The sequence below is a fragment of the Aythya marila genome, assembly GCF_965140915.1.
Source record: "Aythya marila genome assembly, chromosome: 2".
In the NCBI taxonomy this organism is placed as follows: domain Eukaryota; kingdom Metazoa; phylum Chordata; class Aves; order Anseriformes; family Anatidae; genus Aythya; species Aythya marila.
Genome location: NC_139043.1, coordinates 18,111,213 through 18,137,808, shown reverse-complemented (window position 1 = coordinate 18,137,808; position 26,596 = coordinate 18,111,213). Strand labels below are relative to the sequence as shown.

The 26,596-nt window shown below is 40.4% G+C and overlaps 1 protein-coding gene across 2 annotated transcripts in view; it reads left to right on the top strand.

Annotated features, from left to right (window-relative positions):
• Positions 1-26,596, top strand: part of GPR158 (G protein-coupled receptor 158) — a 195,242-nt gene that overhangs the window by 146,077 nt on the left and 22,569 nt on the right. For both annotated transcript variants that reach the window (XM_082754163.1, XM_082754162.1), the window contains exon 7: positions 24,342-24,580. In XM_082754163.1, coding sequence (XP_082610289.1) covers positions 24,342-24,580 — 239 coding nt within the window. The remainder of the gene's footprint in view (positions 1-24,341; positions 24,581-26,596) is intronic.

Genomic DNA, 26,596 nt, shown 5'->3' with positions numbered 1-26,596 from the left:
TATCCCTGCCTTTTTCAAGCAATAACTAGCCTTAACTAGACAGTGTAATGGTTGTTTCATATTTCTGGTTAAAATATCTACTTTATATGTATAAACTAATAAAATGTAGCACAACTGTTATAAACACACTTGGAACACAATTAATCTTGACGGAGCACAGCACAGAAATGGGACTAATAAACATTATCTTTGAGCACAAATATCAGCAACATTTAAAATACATAAGATTATTAGACAACTATAATCCTGAAAATATTATTTGTCCATATTCCTATTAATATTTAATTTATATAAAAAATGTAGATACAGCTGTATGGCTATACAGTTCCATGGGCTGCTTTTTTTAATCACCTAAGGTAATGCACATTCTGCTGTGTCTTAGTAGACCAAGAGAAGATGAATAAAAAAGATGTCATTTTAATATTAAATTATCTTGCTATCACGATTAGGAAAAAAAGTAGTGTTTGGGAAGGCCCTCTGCAGTGATCCACAGGTGTCATGAGACCCTTCAGATCTCTTTCGTTTTGATGGCATGCAACAGCCCCATGGCAGAGAGTAGGAGAAAGGACTGGTTTTGCACATCAGATTGCGTGATGGCAGGAGGGCTTCAAAGCTGGAGCTGGAACACAGCATCTCTGAGACCACAGCTGAGTACAGGACCCCATCAGGTGGCAAAGCTTTGTGCTGCTGTGCAATATAGCTGCGTTTTCATTCCAGGTAGCCTGCCTGCCTGCCTTCCCCCCTTCCTCCCTTCCTCCCTTCCTCCCTCCCTCCCTCCCTCCCTCTCTCCCTCCCTCCCTTTTTTCTTCCCTTTCTTCCTTTTCTTTTTCTCTTTCATCTCTCTTTCCATGGGGAAGACAGAATTGGTTGATAAAACAAGGTACCTGCTGCCCAGCTGTCTGCTGGGTGGGATTATGGCATGACAGAGAAGCCAGGCATCATTCCGCATTACGTGAGTTACAGGATATTTGTGGAGGAGTGTGAAGAGGGAGTTAAGTATATGAGTCACACTCCACACACAGGGCTTTGTCACAGCTAAGAAGAAGGAGGGATTTGCAGATCACATACGTTGATTGTCAGTGAAAAATCATGACTGCATGGGAGTGCTTCTAGTGGGCTCGTGTCTTATCAGGCAGTAAGCCTGATACTATTCAGCATTTTCAATAGCAATGAAGAACCAAACACAAAATGATTACTCATAAAATTTGTGGATAACTCAAAGCTTGGTGAAACGGTAAATTTTGTTTGAGAAGGGATAGTAATGAAAAACAGTATTTATTGCTTGATACCTTGAGCCTAGTCAAAGAGATACACTTGAATGCAGTCAAAAGAAATTATGGCTGCGGACTAGTTAAAGAAACCAAATTCAGTTTCAAAAGTTATCAGTAGGGAATTCATTTTGCTGTAGGAGGTGGCATCTTTGAGATTAATACAATAGCCTTACGCCCTCTTCCTGAGATGCATTTTTTAAGGGAGGTACGCAGTAGATGGATATAATTCAGTAAGCATCTGAGGGCTACTGAAAGTGTTTGATACTGTAAAACCTAATCTGTTGTTTAGATAAGCAAAAAGACCGAAAGAAGACTTCTTGTGTGGTGTATAAACAAGCAGGAAGAAAAAAAGCAGACATGAAAGACTCTTTAATCTGTTGGGCAGAGGCTTAGTAGGATCTGGTAGCTGGAAGCCAAAGGCAGAGAAATTCGAATAAGTAATCTGGCACAGATTCTTCTCAGCAAAGGTGCTTAGCCATTGAAAAACGTAACAAGAAACATGGGAAGTTTTCTGTATTGCTTTCAAATCAAGAATTAATCCTGTCTTGGAAGATACGGTTTAGTTAAGTACAACTGCAAATTACTTAAGTTTATATAGAAAAAAATGCAATGATCTTTTTACTCAATGGATATAATTTTAAATATATAATTATATATAATTATTTATATAATTTTACACAAAGTATATAATTTAGGATTTAGTCCCATACTTGACCTTTTTTTTTTTTTTTTTTTTTTTTTTTTCCCCACATATATGCAATAGAAATTATAGCATCCGTATTAGTATGGATCAGTTTAGATGTTTAGTACTGGGATAACTGGTGCCTGAACTAAATATTCTTAGATATGAGCTGCTCTTTTCTGGATTATCTTGAAGACTAAAAATTGTCATTATGTGCTTGAAAAAAAGTCTTCATCTGACCAGCGGTAACAAACCATTCGTAACAAAAAAACACCATGTTGCCATTCGTGGATGTAATCACTAGATCAATTGAGTTATGCCATGGCAGCTGACTGTGAACGATCTGTTAGCATGACCTAATTGCCAAGGTGGAAGAATAGAAGTGACTTAAATGATCCAGTTTTACTTTGCAACTGGGGATAATTAAGCAAGTATATAAAATTAACGGCTATTCAGCTGATGGATGGGAAATCATGTAACTATGGTAAGTTAACCTCTTTGGGAAATGTGACCACTCTTTAACACATAAAGGATAAAGTTTGTCAGCACTGTACTGCTGGTCTGTACGTTGGTGAGTTAACACAGAGCCGTCATGTATGGGTTAGCCTCATACACACTTCTCTGAAACAGAGGCAAGTTTGTCTAAGAACTTTAGATGCAATAATGAAGTCCATGATCTGAACTGGGAAGGTCAAGACAGCTCTGTCTTGGCTGCCCAGAGAAGCTGTGGATGCCCCATCCCTGGAGGTGTTCAAGGCCAGGCTGGATGGGGCTTTGGGCAACCTGGTCTGGTGGGAGGTGTCCCTGCCCATGGCAGGGGGGGTTGGAACTGGGTGATCTGTAAGGTCCCTCCCAACCCAAACCATTCTATGACTCTATGATTCTATATGTTCAGGAATGCATAGACAATAGGTCCTGAAGCAAGCTTCATTATTTATTAACTCAGCTGAAAGTATCAAGCTATTGATTTCAGAGTTAATCTGTAATATTTTAAATTAAGAATTACCACAAAATGTTTGTATCAAAAAATAAAACCCTTACTATTGGAGATTATTAGTCCAGTGGACCGGCAGGTTTTACATGGCTTAATGCCACATAAAACCACTGACACATGGAGTCAGCTGAGTTTTGGATTTTCTTGATTTGAGTTCTGCCCCTTTATGTGCACAATGTGAGCCTGTGTACGTAATTGCAATTAGCTCTATATGGTTCAAGCTGCAGCCTCTATGTCTAGCCAACTCTAAAAATTGTTAATAATCAGTGTAAAGTTTTGAATGCCTATTTTTATGTATAAATTAAATCAGTTTGCAGTGGTGAGCTACTCAGGGGGCCCTGGGTCTCTTCCCAGCCATCATTGCTGCTGTGCTCTGGAAGATAACAGCAGTGCAGTCGTTCTGGTTGAGCCATATTCTGGTCTTGGCCCCTGCAACAGCAACATGTTACTTTTCTGAGATCTTCTTGAGCCAAGAAATCCCCCTCTCCCTTACTGAGATTTTAAGGAGATGCCACATATTCTTCCTGGATATTCCTAAGGCAGGTTAAAACTTGATGTGAGCGCAGGGCTGCTGGTGGTGAAGCCCCTGCTGTTTGCAGCCTTTGCCTCCTAGTGTCTGTTTGCAGAGTTGTTATGAAGTGGCAGCTAACTTGTGGCTACAGATCTTGCTAGGCTTTTTGTTTCTCCTTGCCTATCACTTTATACATCCATTAGGCCCATCTGACTTTGGCATCAACTTTCAGCAGTGCAGGTGTGCTTGTTTTCAGTTTTCTATTGTACAGAACATCAGATGGCGGCCAGGGATGCATGGGTCCTGCCTTGTTGCTCTACATGGTCCAGGGTCTTTTCTCTTTTGTGTTTTTCAACATTACTTTAACATAATTTTCTACTGTTCAATTATGAATAAAGCAAAATGCATTAAATATCCTAAATCATCCTTCAGTTCAAGCTACATTAATTCATGATCTATGATAAGGGCCAGTGCCTGAAGGTACCACGACTGTTTCACCAGGGCTATTAAAAAACAAGCTGATATGTGTATAAGTGTGGAATTTTTTGGTACTATTGTCTCACTGAAATAAGGCTAAAAATGTATCAGCTATTTTTCCCAGATATTGTGAAGAAATCTGTGTCCCCTTTTTTGCAAGAGATCTTCTGTCCTTTTGCTTGACTTATCTTTGCAGCCTTGGCGTATGTGACAACCTTTTAGAACTTCTTTTCCATGCCACTGTTCATATTTGTTTTGTGAAGTTGTGTATTGAACTTTGTATTTCATAGTAGCTTTTATTAAACCGTGTGGTTTTCAGCTCTCCTATGATTTCTTTCAGTCCCTAAATGACCACCATATATTCCTTCTGACACATTTCTCTGGTACCTCAGAAATCATTCTCTTATTTGCTTTGAACACAACTCCATATAGTGCTGAGAGCCTTAAAACTGATAAAAGAGCTGGAATTACACTGTCCCATCCATCCCTTAGTAACGGCCTTAATTATTTTATGCAGGATCTTTCCTCATCAATAGTCTGCCTTCTATCTTAGACTGGACAGACTTTTTTTTTTTTTTCTTTTAAATCGAATTAACATAATCCAGCTCTGGACTTTGTTTTCCTGCACTTTTCCAAATGCTTTGGAGAATATCGCTGCAGTGACCAAATCTCTTCCAAGTTTTTATTCAATTTGCAAATCACACTTTGCTAGTTGAGAAAATTGCCTAGATATTGCTCTGAGAACCTTGTAGGTGGTGACTGTCAAACTCTTTTTAGAAATAGCAATTGATGGCTTCTGCTGAGTATCAACACTGTCCTCTGATGAATAAAAACCTATTACACCCATGAAAAAGAGACATTGGCCATTTTACATTTTAATGTATTAAAATTCAGGGTTTTTGCAGGGACATACATTGTGTAATGTTCAGTTTTGTCTGTGACTCAATATTTTGTAAGAAAACTTTGTCAGAGCCTTCTCCTCGGAAACAGTGGCTCATGCTCCATTCATTTTGTATGCTTTCTATGATGATTCCTCAGGGAATGAACAAACTCTTACAGTTTTTCACATTCTTTATTGAGATTTGCACTCACATCAGGATCACTGACATGGGCAAGAGACGAGCTACAAAATCCTTGTTCACCATTCTGTCTCTTTTAATATCCTTTTCTCATTTGCAGGGTGGGAAACATGGTGGTGACAGCCACTGTCTATTTATGTCCTCTTTGAACTTTGCTCTTGGGCTTGCTCTTTCTCTTACCTGTCATTCTGATACTCATTTATTTGTTGCCCAGAACCCTTGCTCTCATCAAAGACACAGAGAGCCTCAGAAAACTGTTCTTTAGTTTTCCTGTACCAAAATTACGCTTACCTAGTTTAATGTTCTTTGTGCTAACAAACCACTCTTATGTTTTGGACTGAAAATGTGGGCATGGTGGGATTGCTCTCCCGGAGCTGGCAGACTTGAGCCTTTTTTCAAACACAGGGCACTATCTCGTGTAGCGCCACTAGGTACAGTGAGGTGTTGATCGTAGGTACTCTGTGGCCTCCAGATGCCTTTTTGTCCCATAATTTTTTCATAGTGTTTTATATTTTATACATGATGAACCACTACCTATCTCAAGATCCGTTTAGGTGATTTATTTGATAAACAAATCTTAGTGGCTTTTCAAAGGGCTAATTCTGGGATCCCAGTGATTCCCTGTTGTTTTTTTTTTCTATCAGGTGTCAGCCACAACCAGATCTACTAACCAGCTAGTCCACCTAAAATGACAAGACCAATTATTCATTATGGATATCATAAACTCTCTTGTTCCTTCCTCCTTTTGGGTGTCTGTTTAAAATATCAGTGTTTCTCTGTTAGGAAAAAAAGTCCCATATTTTAAAATTTCAGTGTAAAAATTTTGTAGCTGGCTTATTACTGTCCCTGCCTGCTGCTTGTTCCTCAGTGCTCCGGGCTGCATTTGCCATTTGTCTGGGTGCAAAGGGTTTGCCAGTTCCAACTCCAGGAACCATGGAATGGCTAAACTACTTAGAATCATAGATTCACTCAGGTTGGAAAAGGCCTTTGAGATCATCTAGTTCAACCTTCAACCGAAAGGTTGAAGTCCACCACTAAACCATGCTACCAAGTTCTACAGAAACCATACAGAACCCAAATCTGCTTTACTTAAGAGGTTACAATCCAACCAGCATCACACAGCGCAAGTGGCACAAATGCCAGTTCCAGGCACTTTCTGCTAAATCTTCCTAAGTTGCATTTTCCCACAAGCACTTTCATAAAAGGACTTGTTTAGGAGCTAAAATGCTTTGTATCTGTTAAACCTGCACCCCAGCAATTGTATAAACTTTGGAACAACCAAACGCATGCCCTTTTAGTCTCCATCTGTGAGTTTTTTTATAAGAAAGAAGGTAGAGCTTATAAACCAAGTCAGTGAACTTGGTAGTTGTTTTCCACACCTTGTCACTGAAAGCACAGTGATTATATTAAAGCCATTGACAGAGATCATCCTGCAAACCCAAATACTACTATTTATTCCAAATCCCAAAAGTGTTCATTGTGTGGGTTCCTAACATCCATAATGATTATAGGAAGGTCACAATTAGCGTAACTGAGTGACCTAAAGGGTACTGAAAATCAAAATTAGGAAGTCAGATTTTGTACCCATCTTCTCAGAAAGCAAGGAGCCTTTGAGCTTATCTGTTTTCTAGCTTGTTGCAGCCTGCATGCAGCTCAAGCACAGTCGGATGTAGGAAGAACTGGCAGCCTGCCCTGCCCTGGAAAGCCTCAGGTCTGTCATCATGCATCTGCATTACCACGCAAAGTCACAATCATCAATGTCATTTACAAGACTTGTCAGAAGGAATACAGAAACCAAATGATGCATCCCAAGACTATTTTAAGTAAAAACACATTTTCTCTTCCCTTTTGTCTCTTCAGTTAGACTGTGCTGATTTCTTTTATCTCCTTCATGGTATATGAAGAAGAACATTGAAGCTGTTTTCTATATTCCAGAGTCCAAATCTGTTTCTTTTGTGATTAGCTCTCATTCCATGCTTGTCACCAAGTCTGAAATTGGGTCAATATCTGACTATTAGTTGGAAAGAAATCTTTTTAATTTTCCCCCTTTTTTTCTCCCCCCCCCCCATTTTATTTTTTTTTGGTGGTTTTGGGGATGGATTATTTAGTTGTGCAGAAAAGCGACAGCCATGGCATTTCTTAGCACTCTTTGATTTCCCACTGTTTGGAGCATTTCTGTTTAAACAACTTCTCCTTAAAAATAATCACAATTATCCACACTTTTCTAATATGTATGTGACCTCAGAGTGGAGCTGGGACTCTTTCTGCTTGCTTCATCTTCACAGTTTTTACTGAGTTTTCAACTTACTGTGTTTCCTACTAATTTTGTTGTCGGTAGGGTTTCATTGCTGTATGAGGTTAGATTACGTGGGTCTACAAGGATGATCTTTTACATTGGATTTTGGGTGAGAATCTCAAATGTTTTTCATCAGTCTGATAGCAATAAAACTTCCCTCTTTCTTCCTGAATTTTTATTTATTTATTTATATTATCTCTCCTCTGTTTTTTGCAACACTCTGTCAGAACAGGAAAAATATTTTATTTTAGATTATCTTAAAATAGACACATTATTCTAGTTTGGCTTTGAACCTTTGACAAGTAAGACTTTGACCATAATTTAAATGGTCTGTGACATTAAGTTGCGCCAGGGGAGTTTTAGGTTAGATGTTAGGAAGAACTTCTTTACCGAAAGGGTTGTTAGACATTGGAACAGGCTTCCCAGGGAAGTGGTGGAGTCACCATCCCTGGAAGTCTTTAAGAGACGTTTAGATGTAGAGCTTAGGGATATGGTTTAGTGGGGACTGCTAGCGTTAGGTCAGAGGTTGGACTCGATGATCTTGAGGTCTCTTCCAACCTAGAAATTCTGTGATTCTGTGATTCTGTAACACAAGTCATGACTGTGTTAGGACACGGATATACCAAGCCTTTGTTTTCACGTTGAGGACAAGGTAGACTGACTTGCCAATGTTTAGATACAGAGAACTCCACGTAGGCAGTTGCAATACAGCCCCAGTGTTAGTGTCCACAACAGCTACTGTCAGATCAGTTTTGCATGGATTGGTGAAAAGCTGAGTGATTTAATGTTTAATTGAAGTTCATTTCCATGGTATCTGAATATCAGAAAAATTGAGTGAAATACACTGAGAGTTTTAACTTTGTTTGTCTTCAGTATGACAAGTGTGCTAGCAAAAATTCACAACACTGAGTGCTTTAAACAGCACTCTGAAATTTGTATTTCAGCGTATGTATAAATGATCTACTACTCAGGGGTGCTGAGTGCCTCACACTTCTCAGTGAAAGCAACAGCAGAGAGAATTTGTAGGAGAAAATGTTTTCATCAAAAGCAAACCAATACAAGGACAAATGTCTCCAAGCAGTTTCTGACCCAAACCCTGACTATTACCTTCAGCTCATTTCCATTGTGCTGTAGAAGTCAACTGCCAGGTTAAGTTAATGAACAGGAAGAATAGACTGCTGTGCTGCAAAAATAAGAGAAACAGCCTCCAGGTCATCTCTCTGTACCTGTTGGCGTTCACTAGTTTATGATCAAGTATGCTTCTGTCACTTTTTTCATTATCTTATGGTGAACATGAGGCAAACCTTTACAGAATTCAGCTTGTCAGTTGATGATATTTCCTCCTGTGCTTCTGAGAGGAAGCATAGAAGATGAGAGTTAGTGTTTCTTACTTTTTCAAGTTCACTTTTTGAACTTGAACATTTCATTTCTGAATGACAAATAAACAAGATGTATCATTACTTACTTATTCATATTTATTGAAGTTGTATGTTGCATTGATATATAAGTACCCTTGCAGGGGAGTGTGAGTTTTGCTTTGCTTCTTTAGAATGGATGACGGTATTGTCCAATAATAAATTTTGAAAATAAAACTAAAAAGGTGTACTTTAAGGGGCCCTAGAGATAAGAATTTATGATACTTTGTGGAATATTCAGTCAAAGCTCTGAAGTTCATAGAACAAATTACACAAAAAAGCTTCTAATCCTAATATATTCAAGCATGATAAATCTTAAGGTCTGAATAAAAAGCTTGTTGCAGAAAGCTTACTAAGAAAATATTACTGACTGCTTTGTTTCTTCCATCCATCTATGCAACTATATATTAACTACACAAAGTTTACAGAATCACAGAACAGTTGAGGTTGGCAAGGACCTCTGGAGGTCTTCTACTCCAGCCCTCCTGCTCAGAACAGGCTTAGCTAGAGCAGGTTGCTCAGGGGCATGTACAGTCAGGTTTTGAATAACTTCAAGGATGGAGACTCCACAACTGTCTTGGCAACTTAGTGTTTGACCACATGCACAGAAAGTAAGCTTTTTATTGTGTCTAAATGGAATTTATGGGGGCTACAAGAAAGCTGGAGCAGCACTCTTTATCAGGGATTGTAGTGATAGGACAAGGGGTAACAGCTTTAAACTGAAAGTGGGTAGATTTAGATGAGATTTTAGATTTGTATTACTATAAAGACAGTGTCATACGCTGCCCAGAGAAACTATGGATGCCCCCTCCCTGGAAGTGTTCAAGGCCAGGTTGGATGGGGCTTTGAGCAACCTGGTCTGGTGGGAGGTGTCCCTGCCCATGGCAGGGGGGGGTTGGAACTAGATGGTCTTTAAGATCCCTCCCCAGACCATTCTATGATTCTATGGATGTCCTGTTTGTATTTCAGTTTGTACTCTTTGCCTTGTCCTGTCACAGGGCACCACTAAGAAGAGCCCGGTTCCATCTTGTCTAATCCCTCCCATCAGGCATTTATGCGCTTTGATAAGATCCCCCTGAGCCAGGATGAACAGTCCCATATGCTCAAGTCCTTTAATCATCTTACCAGCTCTTTGTTGGACTCAGATCCAGTATGTCCATGTCTCTCCTGCACTGGGAGCTCATGGCTGGACACAGCACTCTAGATGTGACAACAGTGCCGAGTAGAGGGATCGGACCACCTCCCTCAAATTGCTAGTCATACTCTGCCAAAGGAGGCTGCTGGCCTTCTTTTCATTGAGGGCACACTGCTGGCTTATGGTCAGTTGGGCATCTGCCAATATCCCCATGTCTTCTTCTGCAAAGTGACATTCCAGCTAGTCAGAATGTACTGCTGCTTGGGGTTATTCCTTCCCAGGTGCAAGACCTGGCATTTCTCTTTGTTGAAGCTTGAGATTCCTGTTTGCTCATTTGTCCAGCCTGTTTTTGTCCCCCCTAAATGGCAGCACAACCATTTGGTCTCTCGGCCACTCTTCCCAGCTTTGTGTCAACTACAAACTTGCTGATGGTGTTCTCTGCTCTATTGTCCAGGTTGTTAAAGAAAAGGTTACAGTGCTGGACATGGTATTGACTCCTGGGGTACACCAGTAGTAACTGACCTCTACCTGGACTTCTTGATACTAATCACAGCCCTTTCAGCTTGGCAGTTGAACTCACTATTTAGCCTGTATTTAATCAGCTTGTCTATGAAGATGCTACAGAAAGCCTTCTTGAATCAAGATAAACAGCATCCGCTGTTCTATCCTCGTCCAGCAAGGTAGCCATCTCCTTGCAGAAGGCTATCAGGTTGAGCAGGCACAATTTCATCTTCCTAAGGCTGTGCAAACTGCTCCCAATCACCTTCTGTTTCTTCGTGTGTATGGAAATGGTGTCCAGTAGGATCTTTTTTTCTATCATCTTCCCAGGGATAAGGTTAGGTTGACCAGTCTGTATTCCCAGGGATCCTCCTTCTTGCCTTTCTTGAAGGACAGAGTGACATTTGCTTTTTTTTTCCAGTCCTTAGCAACCTTCCCCAGTCACCACAACCTTTTAAAGTATTGGAATTGGCCTCACAATGATGTCAGTGACATTTTACCATGTTGCATGCATGGACATCAGTAAGTCTAGTTCAATTAAATGTACCCTAACCTGATTCCTGAAAGGTTAAATCTTTCTTACTATGGGTTTTCCCAGTGGTCTTGGGCACCCAGAATTCCTCAAGGCAAGTCCTACTAGTAAAAACTGAGGCGAAAAAGGGTTGAGTGTTGCAGTCCTTTCCATGTCACCACCAGATCCCTGCCCTATTGAACAGTGGGCCTGCATTTTCCCTATTCTTTTTGCTGCTGATACACCTGTACAAGTCTTTCTTGTTTCCCTTCATGTCCCTTACCAGATTCAACTACAGATGGGTTTTGGCTTCCCTAATCCCAATGCCATTGCATTGAGACATGCTCAAGCAGTGTCTTTGTATTCTGCTTGGGTACCCTGGGTCCTTCTTCCACTTCTCTTACACTTCCTTCTTCTGACTTTAGTCAGGAGCTCCTTATTCATCCATGCAGGCCTCTTGCCACCCTTGCTTGATTTCCTGCACCTATGATACCTTTCTTGCACCTTTGATACCTTCCTGAGCTTGGAGGAGCTTGAAATTTTGTCCCCTTCTCTCAAGATCCTGAACATCACCACTCATGGTCACTTCAGCAAAGGTTGTCCCTGACCTTCATGGCCCCAGCAGTTCTTCCTTGTCTGTATTAGTTCCAGCAGAGTGCCTCCCTTCCTTGGCTCCTCTGTCACCTGTGTCAAGAAGTTATCATCAGTGTGTTCCAAAGACCTCCTAGATTGGCTATGCCCTCTTATGTTGCCCTTTGAGCAGGTTGCTGAAGACCCCATGAAGACCAGGACCTTCAAACAGAAGGCTTCTGCCAGTTGTCTGAAGAAGGCCTCATCTACTTCTTTCTGATCAGGTGGTCTGTAGCAGATACCCACTAAAGTGTCACCCACATTGGTGTTCCTGACCCATAAGCTCTGTTCTCAGTCATCAGCAGTCATTTTTAAGGACACCATTAAAAATGTCTAATTCAGGAAGCAGTTCTAGCTGTTGAGGCACACTCCTAGCAGTATGGTATTATACAGGGCTGGGAAGGCACCAAGTGAGGTTGTTGAGTGTGGGGGGTCACCCACAGCATGTATTTCTCAATACATGCAATATATTCAATTGTTTTCACAAATTTTAAATCCAGAGAGACATTCAGAAGCTCATGATTGACCTAATTAGCATTTTTTTCTGATTGCCACACATATTTACACATACTGAGAGTAAACATAGCTGAATGAGCACTTACCTGGCAATAGAATGTGGAAGTTTATGAAAATAGTAATTTTATTCAGATACTGCTGACACTTTACAAGGATTCTGGACTACAATTATTTGAACTTCCTTTAATTAGATGTTGTATTTTACATGAACCTGTTGTGGTTTAAACCCAACAGGCAGCTCAGCACCATGCAACCTCTTGCTGGCTTTTTCTAGGTAGGTTAGGGGAGAAAATCAAAATCATAAAAGTGCAAGAACTCATGGGTTGAGACAAAGACAGCTCACCTGGTAAAGTAAAAGCCACACACAAGCAGAGCAGAAGAAGGAATCCAGTCGCTGCTTCCCACCGGCAGGCAGGTGTCAGCCGCTCCCAGCAGAGCTGGGCACGTCACTCATGGCGGTTCCTTGGGAAGACAAACTCCATCACCCCGAATGTTCCCCCCTTCCTCCTTCTTTCCCCCAGCTGTTACAGCCAAGCATGCTGCCATGTGGTGTGAGACATCCCTTTGGGCAGCCTGGGTCACCTCTCCTGACTGTGTCCCCTCACAGCTGGCAGGGCAGCAGCTAAAAACACCCCAGTGAATGATTACCAGTATTTTGTTAAAAAAATCCGAAACAGAGTATCATATGAGTCGCTATGAAGAAAATTAACCCTATCCTGGCCAAAACTAAAACAGAAACATTGGAAAAAGATCATCCATAGTGTAATTTATCTCCTCCAAAGTGTGAATATAACCGATCTGTTTAAATAACAATAGTGGCAGTCAGTAGCATGCTGGATTCATACAGAAATAACATATGGAAAAGCACAGGGACATTCTGCACTGTTGTGTGCAGTGCTGCTTGCACAAGCCAAGCTGAGGCTAATCAGAGCAGAAGATTCCATCCCTCTTCAACAGTTTATCAGATGTCTATTTTATACAGCTGGGGCTTTTTAGTTGCTGTTTTTTTTTTTTAGTTATTTGTTCCTTTATTTTACTATTATAAACAGAAGAGATGCATTCTTCTCATTCTTCTGTATTTGACTTTGGACAGATTTTCTTTTTTGCTTTAGCTAAGAAACTGCTGTGCACATGCTGATGTTCATTTCTTACACAGTCATCGCTCTACTTGTTCTTCTACCAGTAGGAGTTTTTCAAATACTGGAGTGTGAATGAGGCTGGGTCTAAAAAATTCTATTTTGGTCTGTTTGCCTGTACTGTAGAATTTCCTTTTTTTCTAATGTTCTTAACGAATGCTAAAAGGGAAGCATGAATAAGTTGGGCAATATGGCAGGGAATTTATGTGAGTAGCAGCTTGGCTACCAGCTAATGTCTGTTTGTCCCCTGCATCATCAGCATTCAGAAGAAAAGAGTGGTTTTGAAATAATTAAGGCTTGGAACCTTATTTCATTGTTGTTTTTTGAGACTGGAGAATTTACTAATGTAAAATAAGAAGACTACCAATGGAGGGGAGGGCTGCAGGTAGTACTGCAACATTTAAAGCCAAATATCTACACCTTTATATTGAGGGAGATTTATATCTGATGTTGTTCCTGCATCTTAAATATCTCCTGTAACCCTGGGAACTGCACAGGAAGCTGCTGCAGGAGCCTTTGGCATTTAACTCACATGTTGGGCTTTTTATTCTATATGAGGTCACTGCTCCTCCATGCCAGCAACTGGGCTCTTCCTCTCCCTGCTGTGGGAGATGCTTAATAAAGACAAGAAACTCAAAATCATCTGGACAAGGTCCTGAGTAACCTGCTGTAGTGGATGCAGCCTCAGTCATGAAGGTTAGATTAGACAATTTCTTAACCTCTCCCTTCACACCTCAGCTATTCTGGCATCCTGTGAATTAATCGACCAGAGCAAAAATAACTCCCCAGAGGCCTGATGGGCTTTTGTGCTCTTGCCAGTATTTTCATTCCCTTCAGTGTAATCTACTTGCACAGGACTGTTTTTAATAATAACAATATTTTATCACATGGAAATTTCATCCAAAGAAGTTAGCATTGTTTATGGCCTCAGTTTCCATTGGTGATGACTCTGCTGTATCTCATGACAGGTGGAGATGTTCCCGATTTAATCTGTTGTAAGAATGGTTTGAATCTTATCATTTGCAGACAAGCTGAAGAATAAACTTTCCTTTCAAATACACATGAAGGTCTTAGCCGTGATACCTGCATGCACAGACCACAAGATAAATTTAATATTTATTCCACAAGTGGAAGGAGAACATAATGCTGATAAAGAGCTTCATTTTCAATAGAGTTGATATAAAACACTGCTGCCTGTCAATCATATTATAAAATGGTTAACATTGATTTTATTAAAGTGAGCACAAAACCCTCAACAAATATTTTCTAAGTATTACAGATGTGTTTCTTTTGACAGTTTTTGACCAACTCTCTCCTCAGGCTTTTCTATACCACATTCTATTAATCTCTGTCAGCTTTACACCATATAATAATCCTGCTATTTGGATTTGAGTAGGAAATTGTGTCCAGTGGGTGTGATTACTCATTCTTATGCCTCAAGGTATCTAGTAAAATATAGTAGAACAGGCTCTTTTTGTTACATCTGGGCTGTTTAACTGCCTGCCATCGTTGTGAATGTATGTAAATGAGAGCAGAGCACAGAGGCTGGGCCTTTTAATGTACTGTCAGGTCTCCTTCTCAGTGTCCACATTGTGGGTTAAAGGAAATGCTCTTTTGGGTTGTTCTTGTTCGTGGCTACTTAACTGAGAGATGATATGTAGGAACTTTGCATGATTAGCTTACATGGGCTAGTAGGAAAAGAGATTTTTTCCAGATATTAACTGTATTAATTTGTGAGAAAAGCATAAATCTTGGAAGTTGTACTCATGTAGACCTCATTAATGTCAGCTGGAAATCAGGAACTTTTCTTCTTTAGAAAACCAGGTTTCCATGTCTGCATATGATCAGTGATGAAGCAATAAAACTGGGAGGATGTCATGATGAAAAATGTCAACATTTTTATGGCTTTGGTTGGACACGTAAAGGCACACATGCTCCTGGCCATCTGACATGGAAGCAGCTCTGTGAGCCTCTCTCAGCCAGTTCAAAGTAACTTTCAGCCCTGAAACATTTTGAGAGAAGGAAAGAGAAAGGAGAAAGAGAAAGGAGAAAACTATGATGCAAAAGATAATAGGAGGCATAAAAAATGGTGATGCATATACAGATAGGAGAAGTTCCTGTCCTTTCAGTTGCTGCTGTTTGCTTCCTGCATCTTTAATAATGGATTGTCATTTTTAAGTGGTGCCTATTAACGTAATTTCAGAAACCAAAAGGAAACAAGTGCTTGCAAGTCATTTGAGGAGATAGTTTTGTGCGAAACAATGCTCTGCAGAGTGCTTTAGTGAGCACTCCACAGACACAGCACCTCTCCTCGTCTCTTTCTTCCCACTGAAACTTTTTTGAAGGCAACATACTTAAAACCAAATGTGTTGATGCCAAATCCAGGCAAAGCAAACTTGATCCTTTGTTTTGCTGTTGCCAGCTTTTTATCTTAGAGAACCAGTTTATTTTGAAAAATATTTCTCTTGAATGTCCTCCAACAATGCAGTTAAACCAACAGCCAGCTACAGCTTTGAGTCCACGCACCTTCTCTACAGGAACCTTCTCCAAAAAGGCAAAGGGAAGACTCAGAAAATTAACATTCTCTCTGACCAGCTGAGGTGACTGATTTTTTAAATGGAAAAAAAAAAAAATAATAAAAATTGAGACAAATAGATGAATAAGACTGGAAAGAGCAGTATTTATACCTAATTCTTCACTTGTGTACTGTGTCCTTGCAGGGAGGTCTAGATTTGATCTAACCTAGTGAGCTTTGAAGTTGCATCATGCTCTCCACAGTTTTCAACGGTTCTTGGAAATTTTGTTTTCGGGCTCCCAGGTCTACTCCATCTCTCCTGCTTTCACCCCCTGCTGTCTCTCAGGCCTCTTCCTGAGCTTGCTCAGCAGTTCATTGACAGACAGAGCAATGTAATTTCCATCAGAGAAGTCTACTAACATCAACATTTCCTAAATAATTGTATGTTTATTATCTTACATATAAAACTAACACCAGATATGACATACAGCATGAAGATCCTCAGGAAAATTGCACCAGCTTGAGAAGCTGTCTACAGAGAAAATAATTCATCTCCTAAGGGGAAATTAATTTTCATCTCCCCCCACAAGAAGAGTTTTCAGAGAAGTCATTTGGTCACTGATGACAAACCCAAACTCAGACTCTCTTCTTAAATCTTGGAAGTCAACTAGTTTGTTCCTTTAGAGCAGGGATGGGAAACCTTCTCATTGCTGAGGCTGGGGATGCTTCAAACACCTCTACTGGTCTGCACATTAATGGGTTCCCAGTGATGGTAGCCAGTAACTGACCCAGTCCATGTGAAATGGAGAGAGAGCCACATCTGGCCTTCAGGCTATGGGATCTCAGATCCTGCAGTGGAAAATTCATAACAGAATCACATGATATTATTGCAAAAGCACTATTAAAAGTTTTTAATGTTGTTAAAGTAGCTAGTAAGATGGAGGAGATCGCATAAAAGGGAATTTGATTTTCTGGTGCTTTAGTATAGAAATTTGCTATGAAATTAGAGATAAAAACTCAATAAATTAATGAGGTCTTTTTATTGAAAACCTTTTCCAATCCACAGTGTAGCACACATGAACTAATAGTTTCAAGAAGAGAGTTAGTAGCCACATGTTCCATGGGATACAAAGGGGAAAACAATGATACCTCCATCTATGAACAGTAAGATATTTCATTTATGAAATTATGGTTAGGTTGTTTTCTTCAGTTGCTGACTACTGTGTAGTGTCTTGCTCAAAAAGTAAAGTCTATAGTAGTCTGTAAATATGCTATTAATATATAGTCCAGTCTTCAGAATAAAACACTGCTAAGAGAGTGAATTGTAATTCCCTCAAATTCGCTAGATTGTTGTTCACTGTTTTTTGATCCAGGGAGAAGCCATGCATTCTTCTTATATATTACTTCAATGAAATAATCAAATAAGTTAAATTTATAAGAGTGGTGTAACATGTAGTGTATATCTTGATTGTTAAACTGTCCAGTCCAGTTGAAGATCTCATAAGTACTGTTTTTCTTAAAGCAGCAATTCTTCAAATTGTGCAAATGGATCACCGGATCTATTGACATTAGCTTAAAAGGAAGGAGGTATTTTGCTTTCGTGACCACATTAGAAATGTTGAAAAAGTACTGTCTTTTTTAATTTGGGCTTATCATTCTCTAATCAGAAGTGTAGTGCTTGCCAGTGAACTAAGAAGGAGCAGAAAGGAAAGAAGGTCTTTCTGGATCAAGACATGTAACCACCCCCAAATTTATTTTGGTCTGGATTTGGGTTTTATCCATGGCAAGACTTTTGCTATCTGTAGTGTGCCTATCTAAGAACTAAAATGCAAGCTTTGACATAGGCTACTTTATTGTTGGTCACTAGAAAATGCCTCTGACATTCAGAGAGGTTGCTGAAATCGTCCGTGAGTGTTTTCAGCAGGAGTGAATGCCTGTGTGGAGCAGCACTAACAAGGAAGGGGATTTGTGCCATCCCCACTGCTTTTACTCATCAGCCTTTGTTAAAGCAAACATTGTCAGCTTGGAGCAGGAGGGGCGTTGGCTTTGTAAGTTCAACTCCACAACACCCTGTGAAGCAAATTTTGTAATGATCGTCTTGAAAATGTGCTTGACCTGTTGTAGGAGAGGATTACTGGCAGGCAGTGCTTGAATGTGTTTTCACAGCATAAGCTTCCTGATAAACTGTGACTCTGAGATCTTTTCTGCTGCCTATTCTGAAAGTCTTTGATAGGAGTAAAGAACTGAATGGCTTTAGATTTACAAAAAGTTAATAAGCACTTGATGATTTTTAAGAAGCAAATAATTAGCTTAGCCAAAGCTTGTGTAGCCTGAAGGATTTATGATCTCCAGACTCAAGTCCTAGCGGCAGGAGTCTTAACGATATATGAATTAACGTTTCTGCCACAGAATCACCTCGAATTTGAATGAAGAAGAGCTCAACGGGGTTGGTTTGCTTATGGAGAAAAATGTCTGAGGAGCTGACCTCATTTTTAACAAGTGAGGGATGTAATTATTTAAACCTGTCTACCAGGAGGAAATTATTGAAATGGTTTTATTAACCATTCAGTAGCAGATTCAGGAAGAGGTGGTGTTATCCCTATCCCAACATCCTGGATTTTCAGCATTTTAGGAATCTCACACAGGGTTCCGTGGTCATGAGCTCTTGATTTTGGTGCCCTGAATGTAACTGTGTGACGTAACCTTAAACATGAGTAACTGGCAAACACGAGACATGCCACCGCTAGTTGTCTGGGGTCAGAGAGATGGGCCCTTATAGCATACGTAGTTACTGTCACAGTGCTCTGTAGGAGCTCTGCGTGGTCAGGACTTGACAGCAGAGGGTCAGATGCTTCCCTGGCACTCTGCAGTTCTGCTAATCTCAGCAGGATTCCTGGGGGCATTAGTGCATTAAGTGGTTTATTAGAAGAGATAATTAGCACAAAGCAGCTGAGGATTTTGTAAATAAGGAGACTTGGTCTGCATCACTGAAGCCTGGTTACATGACACGGCAAGTCCCCAGCTGAGCCTTCTTACTTCTCAGCTCCCTGGTGCTTGGCGCATCCACCAGGATGGGCAAGTCCAGCTAAGGAATTGCCGTGGCTGATGAGACCTACCTGAATGGTGATATGAACAAAAGCACTTCCAAAAGCAACACACACACACACAGTTGCAGCACCTCCTGGTATGGGGGCCAGCAGCCAAGCAGAACAGATGCGCGCAGCAGGGCAGTGAGCTGGGGAGCGAGGGGGCACAGGGGAACGGCAAGCGCCAGCTGATCTGTCAAAAGACTCCAGCTACAATCCCTGGAATCAGCCACAGACAGACAAAACTTTTTGATCTATGTTCTGCCAGGAAACTGAGCTTCCCTCAGGTGGGAATTTAGACTTGCAGGTGAAAGAAGAAAATATAGCATATGTAGAGCACGAAAAGTGTTAGAATCTGGGTACATTTAAAGAAACCACAAATAATTAAGTTAGCTCATTCCAGGCTTACCCACATACTGACAGACAAAAGCTACTTCAACTCAATACATTTTCATCAAAACAAGTCATATTTTTAGACTCTTTCTGTATTATTAAATATACATGATACTGAGAGTCCAGTGGTGCTCATATGGGAACGAGTGAGTGGTTCTGATTGCAGCGGGGAACTATTGGGCTGCTTTTTGCCCCTCATACCCTGAGCCTTCCCTTGAACTGCCTGTGATTTCCCTCCCGTAATTTATGACCTTCCTCAGTCTGGTCAAACTCTTGGAAATTATGGCAGCACGGTTTATCTCCTATATATTGATCCAGCACTGGGACTTTCATCAAAGCACTGGCGAATGACCTTTATAACATTTCAGTGGCACATTATATATTTAGTCCAGTCTTCCTCCATGTGGTATATGACTATTTTTAAAGGCACAGTGCAATACATATAGTATTAAAAATAATCTAGGAAAGTACTATATTGAGTAGGTTAGCATTATGTCATGACCTATGGGTCTTTGCTTTGCTTACTAATGGTAGTTTTTAGCAGGCACTGACATAAAATATATTTTTAACACATATTCACAGTTCTTCACAGCTTTGTTTTCTAGCCATATATCTGAACTATTTGTATTACAGTGGTTTTCTGTAATAGAAAATTACTTTAAAACTCTGTGGAAAGTATCAAGGAAACTATATTTTCAAAATTGCACTTTTGAAGGTAAATATAATTTGTTAAGGAAAAAAGGATATCACTGTTTCTCTGATCACTCAGAACACAAGACTATTCAATCAGTAATTAGACATTAGGAAGTTCTTTACTGTGAGGGTGGTGAGGCCCTGGCCCAGGCTGCCCAGAGAAGCTGTGGATGCCCTATCGCTGGAGGTGCTCAAGGCCAGGCTGGATGGGGCTTTGGGCAACCTGGTCTGGTGGGAGGTGTCCCTGCCCATGGCAGGGGGTTGGAACTGTGTGATCTTTAAGGTCTCTTCCAACCCAAACCATTCTGTGATTCTGTGATTCTGTGATTCTGTGATTCTGTGATTTTGTGTGTATGACACAGTCTCACCATGCCATTGTCACACTGTTGACATGGTGCAGCTCTGAGCCCAGGTTGCTCAGGTTTAAAATGGCCAGATTCAATAAAGCAAAAAATCACCCTGATTTCATTAAGTTTATTCCATGTTGGGCTTCATGCCTATTTTATGCTAAGGCCTTGAGAAATTATTTGGGAATTAGACAAGACTGATTTGGAGAGTTTGAGCTGAGGTGTGTTTGAAAAAGCTGTTTATTTGGATCTCTTAGCAAGATTTTATCCTTTATAGCCAAGAGACAATGACTTGTGGTATGAGTGCATCTAAATACAAACTGTGAGGTCTTGGGCCTTCAGTGTGGATGTTCTTCCTTCAGTCATCTTCCCTGACGTGGAAAAAAACCCCACACTCAGTATTTGTGTGTGTGGATGTATGTGTCAAGTGCAAGGTGTGAGTTTTCTTTGCATTGGCATGGTGCCGTACATGGGCCATAGGTACCTCTTCTCTGTTCTCAGTGGGATCACATCAGTTTGCAAGCTCTAGTAACTGGTCTCCTGTTCACTGTTACTCCAGAAGAAGCAGATAAGACGTAATCCCTCTCCCATAGGAAGTCAATATACTGCATAAGAGCTCTTGACCCTTAATCTTTCTGATGTAGCTTTCATATCACAATAAAAATCATCAGTCTGGAACAGAACAGTTTGACAGGATGACTCAGTAAAGCCACAAAATGACAGATACTAGAAATAAAAAGCAAACAAACTGTGCCAGGTCACTGCTGTCAAAGCAGGACCCTTCACCTGTTGTTCCTTCCATTTACGGAGTCAGCTCATGGTTTGAGGACCATGCTTTCTGTTCACAGGGTGAATTATTGATATGACCTGAAAATTCAGTATGATCTTATTTATTTTCTAAGATTATACATTATGTCTCAGGACATACTTTCTACAGCAGCAGCCACATGCTTTTGGCTGCAGTCCCTATGCTGGCGATCCCAGCTGGATCTGTGAACCAGGGTGCTCTGTCCTTCCATTTCTGGTCACTTCTCCTCTTCTCCTCCTGTCTGCTGGGCTGCCCGCTCCTCTCTGCTCTCAATGTTTGCAGTCAAGCCCTCACATCATCCAGCTATATAGATCCAGGCCAAAAAAAAAAAAAAAAAAAAAGCCCAAGCCCAAGGCCTCAGATCACAGAGCTTAATTCTCCCCAGATGACTTGGTGGTGCAGGCAGCAGAGTTGGGGGTTACCTTCAGTAGTTTCCAGACAGTTCATTCAGCCTGAACTGTCTTCTTACTCTGTTAAAAGGATGGCTATCACAAACTGGCTTTAATGTTGTCTGTACTGTCTGTAGGTCAAAGCTTTGCTTAAAGGCAGCTTTTAATGTCCTCCAGCAAAGTAGATAGAGCACATCACAGTGTGGTGTCTGATCTGCCTGTAAACAGAGCTGACGACATTTCACTGAAAATTATGATTGGATTATTCAACAGCAGTGCATGAAAGTGCATCGCATGTGCTGAACAGTTTTATCTGGTAATAGAGCTAGAAGATGCTGAGGAGGATGCTTATATTTCCTCTTTTGCCTTAGATCAGAGGCAATACCTCTCAAACAGTGTCCAATGCTTCTAACAATCAGGAGTTTTGGGGATAGGCAGGAAGAGGAGTTTTTTCAGATGGCATTGCTTTACTTGATACTCATGATTAAACATCAGTTTGTTCAGGAATTTGAATCCATGGCTACATACATATTCATAAATTAAGTGGCATCTGAAAATGTTTCTGGGAGCTGGAACTCCATCATCTGGGCATATTTAATTTCTTAATATAGATGTAGCCCAGAAGCTCTATATCTTACCTCCCTGTGAGAAATCTCTCTCATTTGCTCAATAACTTTTTCAACCCAATATATAGATACAGTGTGGAAAAGGAGGACTGAGTATTGTCTACCAAGAACTCAGGGCAGAGATTTGAACCACCTTTCTGATGGAAAGCACCAGTCATCAGACAACACGCAGTTCCCAGGCAATTTGGTCTCATATCACAACAGTTAAACTTTGGGGGTGAACTTAGATAGTATGTGAGTCAGAGGTACAGGAAGGAGAATGGTGCTCCAGCCTGGTGAGCAGGGAAGTTTTCAGGAGGGGAACCTCCTGGGTACATGCCTCTGCTTTAATACAGGCTCAGTAACATGTAGGGGAGACTGAGGATGTGTCTGCCAGTGATGAGGTGGTGAGCGATGTGGGTTTGGATTCATATTGCCACAGGAAGACAAGGGAGTTGCAACACTGGACCTCGTGTTCTGGTTGAGCACTTTCACGCCTCAGCCTTTGGAAGGGAGATTTTCAACATTGCAAGTCTAACACAGCTTTTCTGATAGCTCTTCAGAAATATATATATATATTTTACATAAATTAGAGGTTAGGTTACATGTAGGCCTATATTTTGAAGATATAAATGGTGGTGGTGATGGATGCCTGTTTTTGTGAAAAAGATGAGGGAAAAAAAGAAACGCAAATTGGAGGGTTTTTTGACTGCTCTATTGCAGCACGTTATTTGTTTCACTCTACTTAGATCAATAAGTAGACAGGCCACCCCACTCCCCATGAAAGCTGTTTCACAGTCAGCAGCTAATGAGCTAGTACTGGAAAAAAATTAATGAGCCCAGGCTTGTCATATCCAGAAAAGGTTCACAGTTCAGTAGAATCACCAAGAATTGCCTTTGGAGAGCCAAAATACAAAGGAATTAGGAGTTTATTGCTATTCTCAGATAGCTTGTATGATTTCTCAAATTCTTAAAGCTTCGTAAACGTGTGGTAAGGTTTTTCTCAAATGGCAAACAACAGCAGTGAAAAGATGATGTTTCTGATTTCATCACAAAAAGAGTATCTCTTTCCTTCCTTCCAAGAGGCTAAGTATTGATTGTCATTCACAACATGGAGGAGAAAAACTTTGCTCATATTGAATTTTAGTGTTCTAAAAAATGAGGATTTACTGGCATTGCCTGGAACAACAGTGCTATGGCTGATAAAGGCAGAAGGAAATTGTCTGCCTCGCCTCTGTGGAATTTTCTGCCTGTCCTTCCCAAAGTCTTTGGGAACCTACTTCAGATATAAAACACTTAGCATCTGGGAAGGGAGAGGAGAACATCAATCAGACGTGGAAGGATCAAAACCTGTGACTCCCTGTGGAGTGACTGTTGGGAGGGAAACAGCTGAATAATGTTGAACATATTCAGATCTCTGGCTTCACCTAACGCACACTGTGAGGGCTGTGTTTGTAGTCAAATGCTGATTCATTTTATGGATGTGGAAAAGACTTTGTGCTTTTGCCTTAAAAGACATTGCATTATTGTTTGTCTGAGAGACAGTGCCGGTTGCTTCTGCTTCCTTTTAGGCAAAAATAAGCATAAATATTGAACTGGAGTGTGATTTTTTTGCTGAAAGTGCAGGCCTGGCCATGAAATGATTTGGGATCTGGCTGAGGAGCTTGGTACACTGCAAATATTTGAGGGTTTTTAAAAACTCAACTTTATTAAAAAATTATTTTTTTCTAAACCTCAGTGATAATTAATTCCACGTGGATATCAAGAGTATTCAGTAGTCATGCTCATGCTCAGGAATCTAGAAGTGGAGTGGCTTTGAGGACAAAATCACTGAAACAGTTCACCCCTCACTTTGAAAGTGCCTTCCACAGTTACCTCTACAAGGAACAGGATGTTGTCTTGTAAGCATCAGAGTCTATGGGAAGAATATCAAATAGGGGAATTGTATGATTTGGGATGAGCAGACAGACAGCATCATAACAAAATAAAATCTCACACATGGTTGCTGTTTTATGGATATGACCTTCCCTTTTCCAAAGACAGAAGTCTTCCACTGGGAGCTGGAAGGTAGAAAATAGCCTGACAACACAGCATGTGAATCCATGCCTCTAGCATAAGTATAGCTAATATTTTCTATTAGTGCTCTGTAGCACTCTCTGGGCAGCAATCAGTTCCATTTAAATATGATGAATATGAAACTAATAATGTTTCAAATTTTACTCTTCTATATACTGTCAAGGGAGAGAATGTTGATATATATTTTTTTAATAGTCTGATAGTGAAATAAAATGAAAATCTAATTCCTGCAACACAGTTAGTTCTCTTTTTAATTCTGCCATGTCTGAATTTTTCAGGGTTTTAAAGGTATTCCTGTCCCGAACTGCTCAGCGTATTCCATACATGACAGGTGGGCGAGTGATGAGGATGCTGGCTGTAATTCTCCTGGTAGTCTTTTGGTTCCTCGTTGGCTGGACTTCTGCAATAACCCAAAATTTGGAGAGAAACATTCCGCTCATTGGCCAAGGACAAACATCTGACCACCTGATCTTCAATATGTGCCTCTTAGACCGCTGGGATTACATGATGGCTGTTGGTATGTTCATTTTCTAGCTTATCCTCTAATGTCTAAACTAAGGTTTAGTTGCCTTTTCTTTACATTTTCCTTCTTTTAGAATATCTTAAAGCTTTATCAGGATGCATAACATCACTTGAAAAACATTGAGGAGAATGAAATATTGGCATAGGTGTTTTTTAAATGGTCTGAGAAGTATAATTAAAATATACTGAGAATTTTATGACTTTCAAAGGTTTGTAACTTGGATTGTAGTAACAAAGTGGTGCTCAAGAGCTGTCATCTTTGAAGGCAGAATGTATCTAGCTATTCTACACTGAATAGTGTAGAGAAACTGTGGCAGAAATAACAAAGGCCTTGTGCTTCTGCACCACAGAACTGGACAGAGCTGTCACGTGGAGAGAAGAACTTGCTAGAGCACTCTTTCATAACTGCACAGAAATTAGTATTGAAGTAACAGGAATAGGAAATGCCCATCAAACTTCCCAACTTAACACGTTTGCTAGAAGTGTTGTCAGTGCTTGGGATAGGCAAGAGCTAAAAAATGCCACCCTGCAGAAATCCATCATACCAAGGAGAAAAATGACACACCTTTGTTTCCTTTATTTTAAAAGTGGTTTCCCCATGCCAGCGTTCAGTTATATGGCGTAACATACCCTTTCCTGGTGGCTGGACAACTTCAGAGCATCTGCGCCTAGAGCCCTCGTTTCCAGTACTACATAGGTGTGCCACCCACCATCTCAAATATGTCAATGTTTTGAAATCTGAAGTGAAAACTTACTTTTCTGCCCTTTCCTTTCCTCCCTATGGATATCCCACTGACAGAGCTCTGCAGCTGAGGATGAGGGAGAGGTAATGGGGTATCCTCCTTGTGAAAGTGAAGGCGAGATGGATAGAAGCAGCCTGTGGGTATTTGGGGTATTTTCTCTGAGTTCTGTACAGAAGGCCAGTGCGTAGTAGCACACAGCCATTTTAAAGGACAAACCACTGCTTCCAGCTTCCCCAAGGACTTTCCATGGGTCTAAGCTGCTCTGTCTCCCCTCTCATCCCTGTGCTCTGCTCTTCCCTCCTTCATGTAAGATCTCTCAGGCTACCTCATTTGTGACTGTACTCACGGGTAAACCACACAGAGAGTATAAATGAGTACATCTTGAAATGTGTCTCAATCTGGATCCTTTTGTAGGTGTATGCTGATAAAATATAGCTATGCCTTGCTGTAATGCAACAGTATAATCACCAGAGATGTTGTAAAATTAATAACAGGAGAGAATTAAATGTAGAACATGATGTCATCTGCACTGAGCCATTTTGGATGAAAATTTTACTGCATTTCACAGCCAGTAATGCAGTGTAGCATTATTAAAACTTTGATACTGGTGGTTGTTGCATAATGGCAAACAAATCTTTTTATTCTCTTGATCTTACAGCTGTGCTAGTAAACTGAATAAAAACTCAGATCTTAATGGCTGAGTATTACCAATAGTCCCCTATTGTAAGAAATGATGTAAATTGCTGTATGCCTAGTGTTGGAAAGAACAAAGACTGTTTTTGAAGACTTATTTACTCCTAGAGGGGTTTTTAAAGTGTTTTTCTTTTTTCTTTTTCTTTTTTTTTTTTTTTTTTTTTTTTTCCAAAATATACTCAGGGGTAGTAGAGGCAAAACTGTTTCTCAAGCCTGAACAAAATTGGACAGAGCTTTTTTTGTTCTGGCATTTTGCCTTTTCACCCAAACTACCTTATAAGCAGAGTTGAGTTACATTTGTGCAAGTCTTCAGTAAACTGCGGAGTCACATGAGTGCTGCCAGGATTTGTACAGCTACAGGTCTGTACTGACATGTGTGTGCCTCTACACATATCTGTGCATGTGCACTTTCAGGTGTCTATTGTTAACAGCAGTCTGAAAAGCTTACAGACAGTAGGATCTACTTCCAAAAACAGGTACTTATATCAAAGAGATGTCAGGAGAAATACATGTAATGCAAAACTCCTTTTATTTCTGCAATTGACTGGGAGCAGCCTAGGAAAAGATTCTATGTT